Source organism: Oncorhynchus mykiss, chromosome 25 (genome assembly GCF_013265735.2).
Source record: "Oncorhynchus mykiss isolate Arlee chromosome 25, USDA_OmykA_1.1, whole genome shotgun sequence".
Lineage (NCBI taxonomy): Eukaryota > Metazoa > Chordata > Actinopteri > Salmoniformes > Salmonidae > Oncorhynchus > Oncorhynchus mykiss.
The window spans coordinates 14,944,763-14,960,562 of record NC_048589.1 but is presented as its reverse complement, the minus strand read 5'-3'; the positions used below and the strand labels follow the sequence as shown (position 1 = coordinate 14,960,562).

The 15,800-nt window shown below is 43.1% G+C and overlaps 1 protein-coding gene across 4 annotated transcripts in view; it reads right to left on the bottom strand.

Moving 5' to 3' along the window:
* tfb1m (transcription factor B1, mitochondrial) overlaps positions 1 to 12,994 on the bottom strand; it is a 47,030-nt gene extending 34,036 nt beyond the window's left edge. Inside the window, exons 1-6 of one of the 4 annotated variants that reach the window (XM_036962817.1) lie at positions 12,892 to 12,994; positions 6,852 to 6,997; positions 5,285 to 5,436; positions 5,057 to 5,165; positions 4,747 to 4,898; positions 4,493 to 4,612 (exon numbers count right to left, since the gene is read on the bottom strand). In XM_036962817.1, the coding sequence (XP_036818712.1) occupies positions 4,493 to 4,612; positions 4,747 to 4,898; positions 5,057 to 5,165; positions 5,285 to 5,436; positions 6,852 to 6,984 (666 nt within the window). In that variant the 5' untranslated portion in view covers positions 6,985 to 6,997; positions 12,892 to 12,994. Of the gene's footprint in view, positions 1 to 4,492; positions 4,613 to 4,746; positions 4,899 to 5,056; positions 5,166 to 5,284; positions 5,437 to 6,851; positions 7,001 to 12,872 lie in introns of all 4 variants that reach the window. The other 3 variants (XM_036962815.1, XM_036962814.1, XM_036962816.1) reach the window with 3 other exon arrangements.
* Positions 12,995 to 15,800: the final 2,806 nt, after the last annotated feature.

Here is a 15,800-nt window from a genome sequence, read left to right as displayed (position 1 = left end):
AACTTCTTAATCATAGCCTCAATTTTGTCCCACACATTGAATATAGTTGCGGAGAGTCCCTGTAATCCTAGATTCAGGAACTCTTTATTAATTATTTGACTAGGCTACCTGTATTTGACATTGTGTTGTTATTTCGCTGAACACTAGATGGTTTAATTTTATTTTTGGCAGTGAAACGAGGCTACTCAGGCGAGAGAAAAAATCTCACCCAAATGTATAGCCCCGTAAAAAAAAAAAAAATGTATCACATTTTTATTTGGCGTACCCCCGATGGCATTGTCCCCAGTTTGGGAATACCTGCCCTACAACATCCATAGAGTACGACCCTACCTCACACAGGAAGCTGCGCAGGTCCTAATCCAGGCACTTGTCCTCTCCCATCTGGACTACCGCAACTCGCTGTTGGTTGGGCTCTCCGCTTGTGCCATCAAACCCCTGCAACTATCCAGAACGCAGAAGCCCGCCTGTTTTTCAACCTTCCCTTTCAAGTTCTCTCGTCACCCTGCTACTCCACACACTCCACTGGCTTCCAGTTGAAAGCTTGCATCCACTACAAGACCATGGTGCTTACCTATGGAATAGCAAGAGGAACTGACCCTCCCTACCTTCAGGCTATGCTCAAACCCTACACCCCAACCCGAGCACTCCGTTCTGCCACCTCAGGTCTCTTGGCCCTCACACCCCGATGGGAGGACAGCTCCCGCTCAGCTCTTCTCTGTCCTGGCACCACAATGGTGGAATCAGCTTCCTCATGAAGCTAGGACAGCAGAGTCCTTGCCCATCTTCCGAGAACATCTGAAACCCTACCTCTTCAAACAGTATCTTAAATTATCCTCCTCCTCCTCACCTCGACCCCCCCACACAAAAAATAAATAACACTTAGCCAGCACTTGCCCTTGATCCCCCCCCTTCTAGCTCTGACTCTACTGACAGCTACTTTGAGAATTGTTTTTTTGCCTGTGATATGTGATTCTCCCACCTGGCTACTGTATCTTAAGATTAATGCACTAACTAAGTTGCTCTGGATAAGAGCGTCTGCTAAATGACTGAAACTTAAAATCATGGCTATCCTACATAACCATGCATGAGCACAAATGAACAACTGCAGCACAAACACATACTACTCAGACCCACATACACGCAGGCCTGCGCACATACACGCATGGCACGTGTACATTTAGACACACTCGGACACACACACAAGAACACACAGAGATAGCGTAAAAGCTGCCTCAGCGTGATAAAATAATCATTGAAGCTATTTCTTCTAAGAGAATGAACAATCAGCCCTAGTTTCATTCACTTCACTGCTCCTCTGTTCTTCCCTTACTCCATCCATTCCATACAGATGAAATATTTACTAACAGAGGGCTTTCAAAGAGGGACAACTTCTTCAGGGGACCCAAGTCCAACCTAAAGCCCATCCCCCCAAGAACAGAGAAACATCATTCTCTGTAGTCTGTATCCTAGGCCTATAATTGTACATAATAATCATTCCCCTCACCAGTTTCACAGACCTAAGACTGTGAAAGGGATCGAGCTCTCATTACTGCTCTGTGTGATAGCACTGCATCTCAAATACCCACCAGGCATAATTACCCAATTGTCACAATTCCGAAGACACTTCTGAGACAACATTGATTTAACGCAGCCGTAATGAACCCTTGTACTGTACGTGTCTCATAAAGAGTCGAGTGACAGTAGCAGAAAGACTTGAATGACAAAGAAATGGGGGCAATGGAGGAAGAGGAGAACAGAGAGTAAACAGGGGCCACACGTTATGTGGATAGTCCGGACTTTCCGTCTGTAGATGCTCTAACAGACTATCTGTTGATAAGCAACGGCTTGTTAAAGTTACGGTTAGTGTTTTGAACAAGGGTAAGGTTTAAGAGCTGGGACGATATACCAAAAAAATGACTTATACCAACACGGCCTTCCTCTTTCCAAAGCATTTTGCTTACGTTGGTCATTTTCTGCGACTTGCTACACAACGTTTCTGTAGATTGTTCTAAAACCATTATATGGTCAACGGCAATATATGCATTGTGTTGATTCCTACTTTGAAAGTATCTGCCTGTCCCTGTTTCACTGTCGCCTGCTGACTCTCATTCCCTCTCCCCACTGTGCGCACAGAGGAGGGAGAGATGCATTCTAAGCAGCACAGGCATGTGACCGTTGCTTAAAGGGGTATTGCTGGAAAGGCAGTTTTCAAAGCAGCTACTGTTGTTCTAGTTCCAGGGAGGAGAGTAGAGGTTGACCGACTATGATTTTTCAACGCCGATACCGATTATTGGAGGACCAAAAAAGCCGATACTGATTAATCGGCCGATTTAAATATATATATATATATATATTTTTTATTATTATTATTTTTATTTTTTTATATAATAATGACAATTACAACAATACTGAATGAACACTTATTTTAACTTAATATAATACATCAATAAAATCTATTTAGCCTCAAGTAAATAATGAAACATGTTCAATTTGGTTTAAATAATGCAAAAACAAAGTGTTGAAGAAAGTAAAAGTGCAATATGTGCTATGTAAGAAAGTTAACATTTAAGTTCCTTGCACAGAACATGAGAACATATGAAAGCTGGTGGTTCCTTTTAACATGAGTCTTCAATATTCCCAGGTAAGAAGTTTTAGGTTGTAGTTATTATAGGAATTATAGGACTATTTCCCTCTATACCATTTGTATTTCATTAACCTTTGACTATTGGATGTTCTTATAGGCACTTTAGTATTGCCAGTGTAACAGTATAGCTTCCATCCCTCTCCTCGCTCCTCCATGCGCTCGAACCAGCAACACAACGACAACAGCCACCATCGAAGCAGCGTTACCCATGCAGAGCAAGGGGAACAACTACTAGAAGGCTCAGAGCGAGTGACGTTTGAAACGCTATTAGCGCGCGCTAACTAGCTAGCCATTTCACATCGGTTACACCAGCCTCATCTCGGGAGTTGATAGGTTTGAAGTCATAAACAGCGCAATGCTTGACGCACAACGAAGAGCTGCTGGCAAAACGCACAAAAGTGCTGTTTGAATGAATGTTTACGTGCCTGTTTTTGCCTACCACCGCTCAGTCAGATACTTAGATACTTGTATGCTCAGTCAGATTATATGCAACGCAGGACACGCTAGATAATATCTAGTAATATCAAACATGTGTAGTTAACTAGTGATTATGATTGATTGTTTTTTATAAGATAAGTTTAACGCTAGCTAGCAACTTATCTTGGCTTACTGCATTCGCGTAACAGGCAGTCTCCTTGTGGAGTGCAACGAGAGAGAGGCAGGTCGTTATTGCATTGGACTAGTTAACTGTAAGGTTGCAAGATTGGATCCCCTGAGCTGACAAGGTGAAAATCTGTCGTTCTGCCCCTGAACGAGGCAGTTAACCCACCGTTCCTAGACCGTCATTGAAAATAAGAATGTCTTCTTAACTGACTTGCCTAGTTAAATAAAGGTTAAAAAAAAAAAAAATTAAAAATCGGCAAATCGGCGCCCAAAAATACTGATTTCCGATTGTTATGAAAACTTGAAATCGGCCCTAATTAATCGGCCATTCTGATTAATCGGTCGACCTCTAGAGGAAAGTCACAGCTTTCTGGGAATATATCATGCATTTCTCACCTCTTAATATTGAGTTCACGCCACCCATTTACAACTGGAGAAGGCTGTAGTTAGTATCGTTTTGATGCCCAGCAGTGTTGCAGTTCTTCACACACAAACCGGTGCGCTTGGCACCTACTACCATACCCAGTTCAAATGGCACTTCAATATGTTTGTCTTGCCCCTTCACCATCTGAATGGCACACATCCATGTCTAAACAGTCTCAAGGCTTAAAACTCCTTATTTAACCTGTCCCCTTCATCTACACTGCTTTGAAGTGGATTTAACAGGTGACATCAATAAGGGATCATAGCTTTCACCTGGTCAATCTATCTCATAGAAAGAGCAGGTGTTCATAATGTTTTGTACACTCAGTGTAGCTTATAGGCCAATATGCACAAAGATGCCAAAAAGAAGTCTGCTAATTCTGGATCCAATTTTGACAGGTTGCACATCAAAATATAATCATGTATTTCCTGGATATGTTCGATGAAATAGCTTAATTTTTTAAAATCATAGACCACCATTTCAGTTGTCTTACTTGACACTGGAAAAAAAAGGTCTCGGGCTCTGCCGCTAAGTAACTGTCCATTTAAAACATTATCATTGTATTTGTTGTTATCGAGCAAAAAACAGTTCTATGACTTTTTGTCCATATTGCCCAGCTGTAGCACCTCCCCAAAAAATAATTGATCGTAATTTAGAGCAGATTTATCATTATCGCAAATAATTGTCAATTTATCGCGGTCTGGATTTTTGTCATCATCAACTTTGTCACCATGGAGCATTGTCATTATCATCTATGATATACAGCCAAGATGGTGTGTGCGTGTGTAGTGGGCAGAGTAAAGCAGAGCGTGGGGTCCTACCTCAGGTTTGGGGATGAAGGCCCGTCCTGGGATAGTGAAGCAGCTCTTTACAGTACAGAGGTACTGGGCCATGATGGACAGACGACTCCTCTGTCTGCTGGCTGTGCTGGCTGTCAACCTCTGGAGAGGAGAACCCAACATATTCGGTCTGTATAATTTATACCCCTGAACAGTAGATCATTGCTGAATAATAAAAATGGAAATTCAGGAAAACCGTCTGAGTGAGAATAAACAGTACTGGACAGCACACATACTTCTGCCACCTCTTTCTGGAAGGTAAGGGTCAGTCTGGTCCGGCCGTAAACAAAGGGTCCAGTTCTGTTGGATATGTTCTCCAGCCACTTGATGATGAGAGGAGTGGACACACTGAAGGGAAGGTTCCCTATGATATGCAGGTCCGGTGGATCTGAGCAGGGACAGATGTAGTCAACAACACTGTTGCATGTTGCAAAACATGGCACAAAATCAATGTACTTATTGTTCCAGACATAAAGCAATCTAGTAGGCACTTCCATCAACCAGGCAAGTGACAAATCTACCTTTCTACTTTTTCATCTCACTCACCATCCTCCCATGCCTTGGTTATGACTTCTGGGAATCCTCTGTCCATTCTGTATGTGAGTATGTCACCATGGACAACCCTGAGCTTCCCTGGTGCTGCTTCAGACAAGAGCTGAGGAAACGGACATGGCATCTTACAGGTACTTGAGAATTTAAAAACGACTTTACCGTTTCTAATTTCTATAATTATTTGAAAGACAACCCTTTCCTGCATGTTCTCCTGTTAGGTACCTTTAGTCCAGGTATAAAGCGGTTGTCCTTCTCCACCACCAGCAGGTCTGCAGCCCCAGCGTTGAGGATGGAGCGGGTCAGACCTCCAGGTCCAGGACCCACCTCACACACATGGGCGTCCCTCAGACTGCCTGCCTGGCGCACAATCTTATCTACACAAGTTGAGAAAACACACAGCGACCAGGGTGTACTACTTACTCACATTGGAATGGGTTGGATATAATAAAGGTGAACAATGTACAAATAACTGCCAAATTACAGGAAACACTTGAGTAAATGAAGGATACGAACTATATTGAAAGCAGGTGCTTCCACACAGGTGTGATCCCTCAGTATATTAAGCAATTAACATCCCATCATGCTTAGGGTCATGTATAAAAATGCCCAGTTGCCCATTATTTTGGCTACCATGGCTAAAAGAAGAGATATCAGTGACTTTGAAAAAGGGGTCTCAAAGGAGCATAGGGGGTTTAAAGGGTGTGTGTGTGTCTCAGTCACCAGATCTCAACCCAATAGAACACTTATGGAGATTCTGGAGCCACACCTGAGACAGTGTTTTCAACCACCACCAACAAAGGAGGAATGGTGTCGCATCTCTGCAATATAAGAGTTCCAGACACTTATAGAATCTATGCCAAAGTACATTTAGGGCCTTGTAAAAAAGGAGAATGAGGACAGAATCCAGACATTAAGATGGAATTCAACAATATAAACTAGTATTTGCATCAATCCAGTGGCCATGTTTTGCTAACTCTGCAGTCACATAAGCACAGAATCGCTAACCCAAAAAACCCTCTCTTGCTTGTGCCCACTTACATTAAAGGTTATCTAGGCCTACACCCAAAAATCAAAAAAAATCCACATTTCTTTTCCCAGACCTCAAGTCAGTAGGCTAGTGTGGTTTAATCATTGTTGTGGACTTAAAACATTTAGTTATTTTTCTATTTAAAAAAATCTGATTTACCAAAATTGGTAAACTGAAACCTGAAGAAAAAGAGAAAGAAAAAATAAGACAGATTAAAATTAATAAAACAGAATCAGGGGGGGGAAATACAATAAATGTAATTGGGCCCTAAGCATTGAATCTGTTTTGGTGGCCCAACACCCTATTAAATCACTATGTTGGTGTTTCCTTTATTTTGGCAGTTACCTGTATCAATACACTATGCATCTTTTATTATGACATTCTGATATTCAAGAATAGTGGCTTCCTTATGTATATGACTTGCAGGCTAAATAAAGGAGGGTAGTGGCACTGTATTTTAGCATAGGCATATGCCTGGCTCCCAGCTCTCCTTGGCAAAGCTGGCTATGCTTCTTTAATGCTTTTATCTAAAACAGAAACCTTGTTCAAGGGCACCAGATCAGATCTGCAGCACTGCATCACTGATAGAATCACATCGGTAGTGTCTGCTGCTTGTGGACAAGCCTATGTGGGCACTTCAGTCCAGTACACTAAATGTGATGTGAACAGGGGGAAGGAAAAACACCATCGCGTCCTCATTGTGTAGAAGACACAGTGTACCAGGTGTTGGTGCATTGCAGCTAGAGGAGGCAGCTGACTCACCTGTGAGCCTCATGTCCAGTAGAAAGTTCTGGGACAGCTGTTTCTCTGCTCGCAGGTTGTACAGTTTGATTACCTCCCCAATGGTGGGCAGGGGAGGCAGGCGAAATGACGCAATCTTTGTGGGACCCGCCATCCCTCAAACCGTTCTGCTGTGCAAATATAAAGGGCGGTACTGTAGTAAGAATATGATGATTAATGCACCTCTTCAATAGGGGAGCAATTACGCTGAGAGGGTAAATGTCAGAGTAATTAGTGACAGTTTAGAGATCCGGGGATTATCTGCTAATCTCCCATAATGACGACAATCATGCTCATGCATCCAGGCTCCATTTTAGAGCGCAACGATAATATGAATTAGGAATTCGAAAGAAGATACTCTATTAAAAGCACAACTGCCATTGTCAAGGAATGATCAACAGCAGCGAGAGAAAATACATGGTGTAACATTTCTGAGGATTAAAAACATGATCTTGATCGCCACCCAGTGGATCAACCTACACTGTGTTATGAAATTGATATTGGGCAGTTATGGATGTATCCTGCCAAAGATAGTGGAATGACTCTGTGGTGGTTCTGCCCCACAATGTCAAACCCATTACAACAGTCAGATGCTAAAACAGTCAAAGTCAAACCAATGTCAAACTATTCATTTTGAATAAATGAATCAGAGCATAGGACCTAACATTACAACAGATAGATCCTCAACTAGCTGAGGAACGCTCAACTCAATTCTCTTATCACCATCAGTCAATACTTGTAAAAATGTAAATTCTGAAAACACTTGTTTGTCCTGTATAACTGTGGCCCTTATGCGGGGTGCTGAAATTCATACTTTTAATAAAATGTTTTACTGAATACAACCACCAACATTTTTATTTTAAAAAGTATGCATTTCAGCACCCACGCAGAAGAACCGCAGTTGTACAGGACAAACATAGGTAGGTTAAAGGTAAGTGACTGTATGTTATTTATAATGACGGATACCTGGAGGAAGTCTGAACTCTGAAATAAAAATGGATGGCCCTCCCTTTATTTAGTCAAATATAATTTTACCCGACCCTCCCTGAACACTTGAAAAACAAGTGACACCCACCCCCATACCAAATCATTAAAACATAAAATGAATAGCAGAGAACTTGCCTACCATATACTCTCACTCCTAGGGCAGACCAGAGCCTTCCATATGAAGTTTTAGAAACTTTGTTTTGTAAGCATTACATGGAAAAGTAGCCAGAAGATTGTTGATTTGCAGACCACCGCAGACAAGGGTGAAATGATCACCATTTTAGTAAAAGCACTGCATGAATCTATCATCTCATTTGCGGTCCGTGAAAAAAATGGCATTTTATAAACGCATTTCATTCAATTCCATGTCATTTTACACGACTGTACGCAAGTTCCACAACAGAGCATCATGACAACGAATGAGCGCATGCTGCAGCACCAGACGTTGTGATTTCTATACAGGCCATTGTTAAAAAAGAGGATAGTCTAAGTCTGGAACAGATCTAAAGTCCATCAACTGTAAGAATTAAGGGACAACAGAACCAGTTACATCTGAAGTATCTGATCATCAATGAATTAGAAAACGTCATTTGTTTTTTTTTAACACAGCAGCCGTATACTTTAAAGTAGGCCTACAAAGTGTACAAAACATTAAGAACACCTATTTCCATGACAGACTGACCAGGTGAATCCAGGTGAAAGCTATGATCCCTTATTGATGTCAGTTGTTAAATACACTTCAATCAATGTAGATGAAGGGGAGGAGGCAGGTTAAAGAAGGATTTTTAAGCCTTGAGACAATTTAGACGTGGAGAGTGGTATGTGTCATTCAGAGGGTAAATCAGCAAGACAAAAAAAATGTACGCGCCTTTGAACAGGATAGGGTAGTAGGTGCCATGCGCACCGGTTTGTGTCACGCTGCTGGGTTTTTCACACTCAACGGTTTCCTGTGTGTATCAATAATGGTCCACCACCCAAAGGACATCCAGCCAACTTGACAACTGTGGGAAGGATTGGAGCCAACATGGGCCAGCATCCCTGTGGAACGTTCTTTCGACACCTGGTAGAGTCCATGCTCCGACATATTGAGGCTGTTCTGAGGGCAAAAAGGGGAGGAGGGTGCACCTCAATATTAGGAAGTTTTTCCTAATGTTTGGTATACTCAGTGTCTATGCACTTGTAAAAAGATTCACTTGGGAAACTATAATTTCTATTCCATGATATTGTTGTTACAAAATAGATGTGTTGACTGTGATCAGGGCATGGGAATATAAGAGCATTTGCTAGGCTAAATGAACAAACTAAGCAAGAAAAGCTCACGTATGCTCCTCAAACCAAAGACAGGCCAAACTCCTGTTTCTAAAAGAGAATTCAAAGGCACTGTAGAATGAATGTATGCCTAATAAGGCATTTGGTTCAATCCAATTTCATTTTAACAGCCTAAATGCAACATTTATAGTCGTGTTGAAACGCTGTTGTTGAAATGCTGAGCGCTCCTGCCAGCTTATAGCCGTCACAAACGCTTCACAAATTATTTCTTAAAATGGCAAGCTATAGCCTTGAAATAATAATAATAATAATATTATAGCCTAAATAATACAGGTTTGCTCCTGACTAATTTATAGATAGTATGTTGTTTAATAACCTGTTAAAATGTTGAACGTCAATTGATTGTGACATAATCACATTACTGTACTTCTCCTCTGCAATAAAAGGTTGTAGCACTGCCTCAATGTCAGACATCGTCTGTCCTCGGTTGCAACACTCACTACCAAATTCCAAACTGCCTCTGGAAGCAACATCAGCACAAGAACTGTTTGTCGGGAGCTTCATGAAATGGGTTTTCATGGCTGAGCAGCCGCACACGAGCCTAAGCTCACCATGCGCAATGCCAAGCATCGGCTGGAGTGGTGTAAAGCTTGCCACCATTTGACTCTGGAGCAGTGGAAACGTGTTCTCTAGAGTGATATATCACGCTACACCATATGGCAGTTCGACGGACGAATCTGGTTTTGACGGATGCCAGGAAAACGCTACCTGCCCCCATGCATAGTGCCAACTGTAAAGTTTGGTGGAGGAGGAATAATGGTCTGGGGCTGTTCTTCATGGTTCAGGCTAGGCCCCTTAGTTCCAATGAAGGGAAATCTTAACGCTACAGCATACAATGACTTTCTAGACAATTCTGTGCTTCAACTTTAAGGCAACAGTTTGGGGAAGGGCCTTTCCTGTTTCCGCATGACAATGCCCCTGTGCACAAAGCGAGGTCCATACAGAAATGGTTTGTTGATCGGTGTGGAAGAACTTGACTGGCCTGCACAGAGCCCTGATCTCAACCCCATCAAACACCTTTGGGATGAATTGGAACGCCAACTGCAAGCCAGGCCTAATCGCCCAACATCAGTGCCCAACCTCACTAATGCTCTTGTGGCTGAATGGAAGGAAGTTCCTTCAGCAATGTTCCAACATCTAGTGGAAAGCCTTGCCAGAAGAGTGGAGGCTGTTATTGCAGCAATGGGGTGTAATATAGTGTAGTCTAGTTTTATATGCACCATCCTAGCAGTGCAAAAACTTAGGAAGTACATTTTCTTAGAAATATAACACAGAATATCAGATCTCAACAATGATTGGAGAAGTGTTCAACATCACCAGTAGGTGTATCTACCAAATCCTTATGATGTTTTCATAAGTGCAACGTGACTGCAAGAGACGGTTATAGAGTTTGAATGTGTTGATAAGATTACAAAAATTATCAGCTTAATACACACTGCTCAAAAAAATAAAGGGAACACTAAAATAACACATCCTAGATCTGAATGAATGAAATATTATTATTAAATACTTTTTTCTTTACATAGTTGAATGTGCTGACAACAAAATCACACAAAAATTATCAATGGAAATCTAATTTATCAACCCATGGAGTTCTGGATTTGGAGTCACACTCAAAATTTAAGTGGAAAACCACACTACAGGCTGATCCAACTTTGATGTAATGTCCTTAAAACAAGTCAAAATGAGGCTCAGTAGTGTGTGTGGCCTCCACGTGCCTGTATGACCTCCCTACAACGCCTGGGCATGCTCCTGATGAGGTGGCAGATGGTCTCCTGAGGGATCTCCTCCCAGACCTGGACTAAAGCATCCGCCAACTCCAGGACAGTTTGTGGTGCAACGTGGCGTTGGTGGATGGAGCGAGACATGATGTCCTAGATGTGCTCAATTGGATTCAGGTCTGGGGAACAGGCGGGCCAGTCCATAGCATCAATGCCTTCCTCTTGCAGGAACTGCTGACACACTCCAGCCACATGAGGTCTAGCATGGTCGTGCATTAGGAGGTACCCAGGGCCAACCGCACCAGCATATGGTCTCACAAGGGGTCTGAGAATCTCATCTCGGTACCTAATGGCTGTCAGGCTACCTCTGGCGAGCACATGGAGGGCTGTGCGGCCCCCCCAAAGAAATGCCACCCCACACCATGACCGACCCACCGCCAAACCGGTCATGCTGGAGGATGTTGCAGGCAGCAGAACGTTCTCCACTGCGTCTCCAGACTGTCATGTGGGCTCAGTGTGAACCTGCTTTCATCTGTGAAGAGCACAGGGCGCCAGTGGCGAATTTGCCAATCTTGGTGTTCTCTGGCAAATGCCAAACGTCCTGCACGGTGTTGGGCTGTAAGCACAACCCCCACTTGTGGACGTCGGGCCCTCATACCACCCTCATGGAGTCTGTTTCTGACCGTTTGAGCAGACACATGCACATTTGTGGCCTGCTGGAGGTCATTTTGCTGGGCTCTGGCATTGCTCCTCCTTGCACAAAGGCGGAGGTAGTGGTCCTGCTGCTGGGTTGTTGCCCTCCTACGGCCTCCTCCACATCTCCTGGTAGCGCCTCCATGGTCTGGACACTACGCTGACAGTCACAGCAAACCTTCTTGCCACAGCTCGCATTGATGTTCCATCCTGGATGAGCTGCACTACCTGAGCCACTTGTGTGGGTTGTAGACTCTGTCTCATGCTACCACTAGAGTGACAGCACCGCCAGCATTCAAAAGTGACCAAAACATCAGCCAGGAAGCATAGGAACTGAGAAGTGGTCTGTGGTCACAAACTGCAGAACCACTCCTTTATTGGGGGTGTCTTGCTAATTGCCTATAATTTCCACCTGTTGTCTATTCCATTTGCACAACAGCATGTGAAATGTATTGTCAATCAGTGTTGCTTCCTAAGTGGATAGTTTGATTTCACAGAAGTGTGATTGACTTGGAGTTGCATTGTATTGTTTAAATGTTCCCATTATTTTTGAGCAGTATACATACATAGCACTTACTTAAGCATCTCGCAGGAAAAAGCTAGGGCCACCCATAAAATGCGAGACAATTGTTTGGATATGGGACAAAGGGCCAAAATGCAGGACTGTCCCGCACAAACCGGAACATGTGGACACCCTCCTAGACCCTCCCCTGGTCAAAATGAAGAAAAAAACTAAACCCTGCCCCTGATTGAAATGTTTAAATAGCACGACCTCCGCCATTTTTATCCGAGTAACAATTGTGTACATTTCGACCGCTCCATAAGCGTTTTCATAATTTACAAGTATCGACTGATGGTGACTCAATGTTGTTGCTAGAAAATCGAGCAATCAGTTATCAATAACGTTCCTCAACTCAGCCTCGACATAAGAGAATGGAGCGTTCGTCAGGTAACCGTCAACAGGCAACGTGATATATTGTAACTAATGATTCTCAGTGTGACCATGAAGAGATCTTGCTCTTAATTGAAACCACCATTTTTAAACCATACTAAACTAACTTTGCTGAAACTGTAGCTAGCAACGCAAACCGTGTAACGTTAGCTATACTAGCTAACTAGCCAGCAGCATGTAGCTACGTTTTCCTTGTTTTTCGGTCAAAAGTCTCTGACCTGAAACAGTTACAACATATTTAGGTTCACTCTACTCGTCCTAACAATATGACTGCTAAACGCGAACTTTAAACCACAAGCCTAGAAAAGTAAAAGCGTTAACCTGATAACACGTTTCTCACCACGTTGATGTCCTTTCCTGAAATATTGCTTTCGTCAGGAAACTGGCAGGTTGACGTCCAATGGGATTGCTTCTGCAACCAATCAATTGGGGAGAGGCGGGACTTCAGTTGCCCTTTGAACGTCCACATCTTGTTGACGTAATGATAGGTTATGGGCAACTGAGGGAAGGATGCATTTTGATAACAAGTTTCGACATTTGACACACTGTATAATTCAAAAGAGAAATAAACTCTTTTCACGCCACTTCGATATAGTAACGACCAGAAGTTACTTTTTCGTAACACGTTAGGAAAATATGATCATTAGGTTAAGGTTAGGAAAGGGGTTAGGGTTAGAGAAAATGTTTTTCCTAACCTGCTACGAAAATCCCTTCCGGTCATAGCTGTAGCGAAGTGCCATGAAATGTCTGTCCCTAATCCAAAGGTGTGCATTACATACAATATACATTATCGATTGATGTATTCCCTGGAGAGTCAATTAAGTGTTCTGCCATGATTTCTCATCATCAGCATGTTTGATCTGTCTGCTATTTACAACTGTGGACAACATTGACTCATCTTTGTGGATGGGCATATAACGCGAACGTCTAGCAACCCAAAGATGTTTTTGAAATAAACATTAATATTTGACAGATGCATGGTGCGCAAAGCACAACAGATTTTGACATGTTTATTGTCTACATGTATAGTGATGCAAATGCACCACTACTGTATATTTTTTATTTATTTTTATTTTACCTTTATTTAACCAGGTAGGCAAGTTGAGAACAAGTTCTCATTTACAATTGCGACCTGGCCATGAATATGCATGAATCAGACATGGGATGAGAATGGCGTATATTGTGATCCAATTTTCATGCAGTGCTATTGCTACTAAATGTAATTTGTTAGTACAATACAATGTTACATCATATATCAGAAGCAACAATTTATGAATGAGTACAGTTATACAGTTATGGGGAGATGCATAATTTCAACATTTACTCGGGAACTTATTATAAAGATTTCTTATAACATCTTGGTATAAACATCATTATAAATTCAGCTTCAGACGTTACAACACATTCAAGTAATTACATTATCCTCTCAGCAAGATGGAGCTACTGTAGAAGATAGATTCATCATATCAGGTTTTGACTAAGGAGGATCCATTGTGCACACGCAGCTGTTGGTTATAATGAACCCTGTGGCCCTGAGTCCCTCATCTCCCTGACGGCTCTGTTCACAGTACAGGGAGGGTCAGGGTGTCACAAACTCTTTTTGTTGAGATGGAAACGCTCCCCTCGAGGGTCTGTAGATGAGTGGCAGTTACAGATCCTTCTGTGGCCGACCTTGCTGAGAGGAGAGAGACAGTAAAAAGCAGTCTGTCTGGAATGCTGCTGCTGCTATGGAAACAAGTCGACCAATCACAAACTTCAAAGAATGCTTCATATGGACCTACTGTCTTCCCTGTCACTCCCGGAAAGTCACCTTTCTGACAATTTATTCTGTTAAAATGCCATTATTTAATTAGCATTGAATAGCATGGGACAAATCAGTGCTCTCCAGACTGATTAAAATGTGCACATTTTTCAAAGACTTGAATCAGCTTTTTGCTGCAATCTAATCATTATGCCTTTGACATTGGACTGGGGGTGGAATCCGGAGGACAGGCTGACCGATGACCTAATAAGGGTGCAGAACGCCTCCCAGAACCGAGACAAGAACTGAGGGCCCCGGTCAGAGACCATGTCGACTGGTAGTCCATGGATCTGAAAGACGTGCTGCACCATGAGCTGGGCCGTCTCCTTGGCAGAGGGTAGTTTGGGGAGAGGAATGAAGTGGGAGGCTTTGGAAAACCGATCCACCACAGTCAGGATGGTGGTGTTGCCATCAGATGGGGGAAGAACCGTGACAAAGTCCAGGGAGATGTGGGACCAGGGACCAGCCGGAGCTTGTTGAGGAGTCTTGTTTTGTGCACATACCGTGCAAGCGGCGATGAATGCTGCTGTTTTCAATCAGGATTTCAGCGATCACTGCCACATTGCGTGCATCCGCTATGGGTCCGTAGTCAAATGACCACCCCTCATCACTGTTAAACGCTCCCTAAAACACTTCTGCGAGCAGGCCTTTCTAATCGACCTGGTTTGGGTATCCTGGAAGGACATCCCGTCAGTCGAGGATGTCTGGTCGTTCTTGAAAAGTAATTTCCTCACCATCTTAAATAACCATGCCCCTTTCAAAACATGTAGAACTAAGAACAGATATAGCCCTTGGTTCACTCCAGACCTGACTGCCCGCGACCAGCAATAAAACATCCTGTGGCGGACTGCACTATCATCGAATACTCCCCGCGATATGCAACTGTTCAGGGAAGTCAGGAACCAATACACGCAGTCAGGCCAAGGCTAGCTTTTTCAAACAGAAATTTGCATCCTGTAGCTCTAACTCCAAAAAGTTTTGGGACACTGTAATGTCCATGGAGAATAAGAGCACCTCCTCCCAGCTGCCCACTGCACTGAAACTAGGTAACACTGTCACCGCTGATAAATCCACGATAATTGAGAATTTCAAGAAGCATATCTCTATGGCTGGCCATGCTTTCCTCCTGGCTACACCTACCCTGGCCAACAGCTCTGCACCCCCCTCAGCTACTTGCCCAAGCCTCCCCAGCTTCTCCTTCACCCAAATCCAGATAGCAGATGTTCTGAAAGAGTTGCGAAACCTGGACCCATACAAATCAGCTTGGTTAGACAATCTGCACCCTCTCTTTCTAAAATAATCCGCTGCCATTGTTGCAACCCCTATTACCAGTCTGTTCAGCCAGTATCATCTGAGATCCCTAAAGATTGGAAAGCTGCCGTGGTCATCCCCCTCTTCAAAGGGGGGACACTCTAGACCCAAACTGTTATAGACCTATATCCATCCTG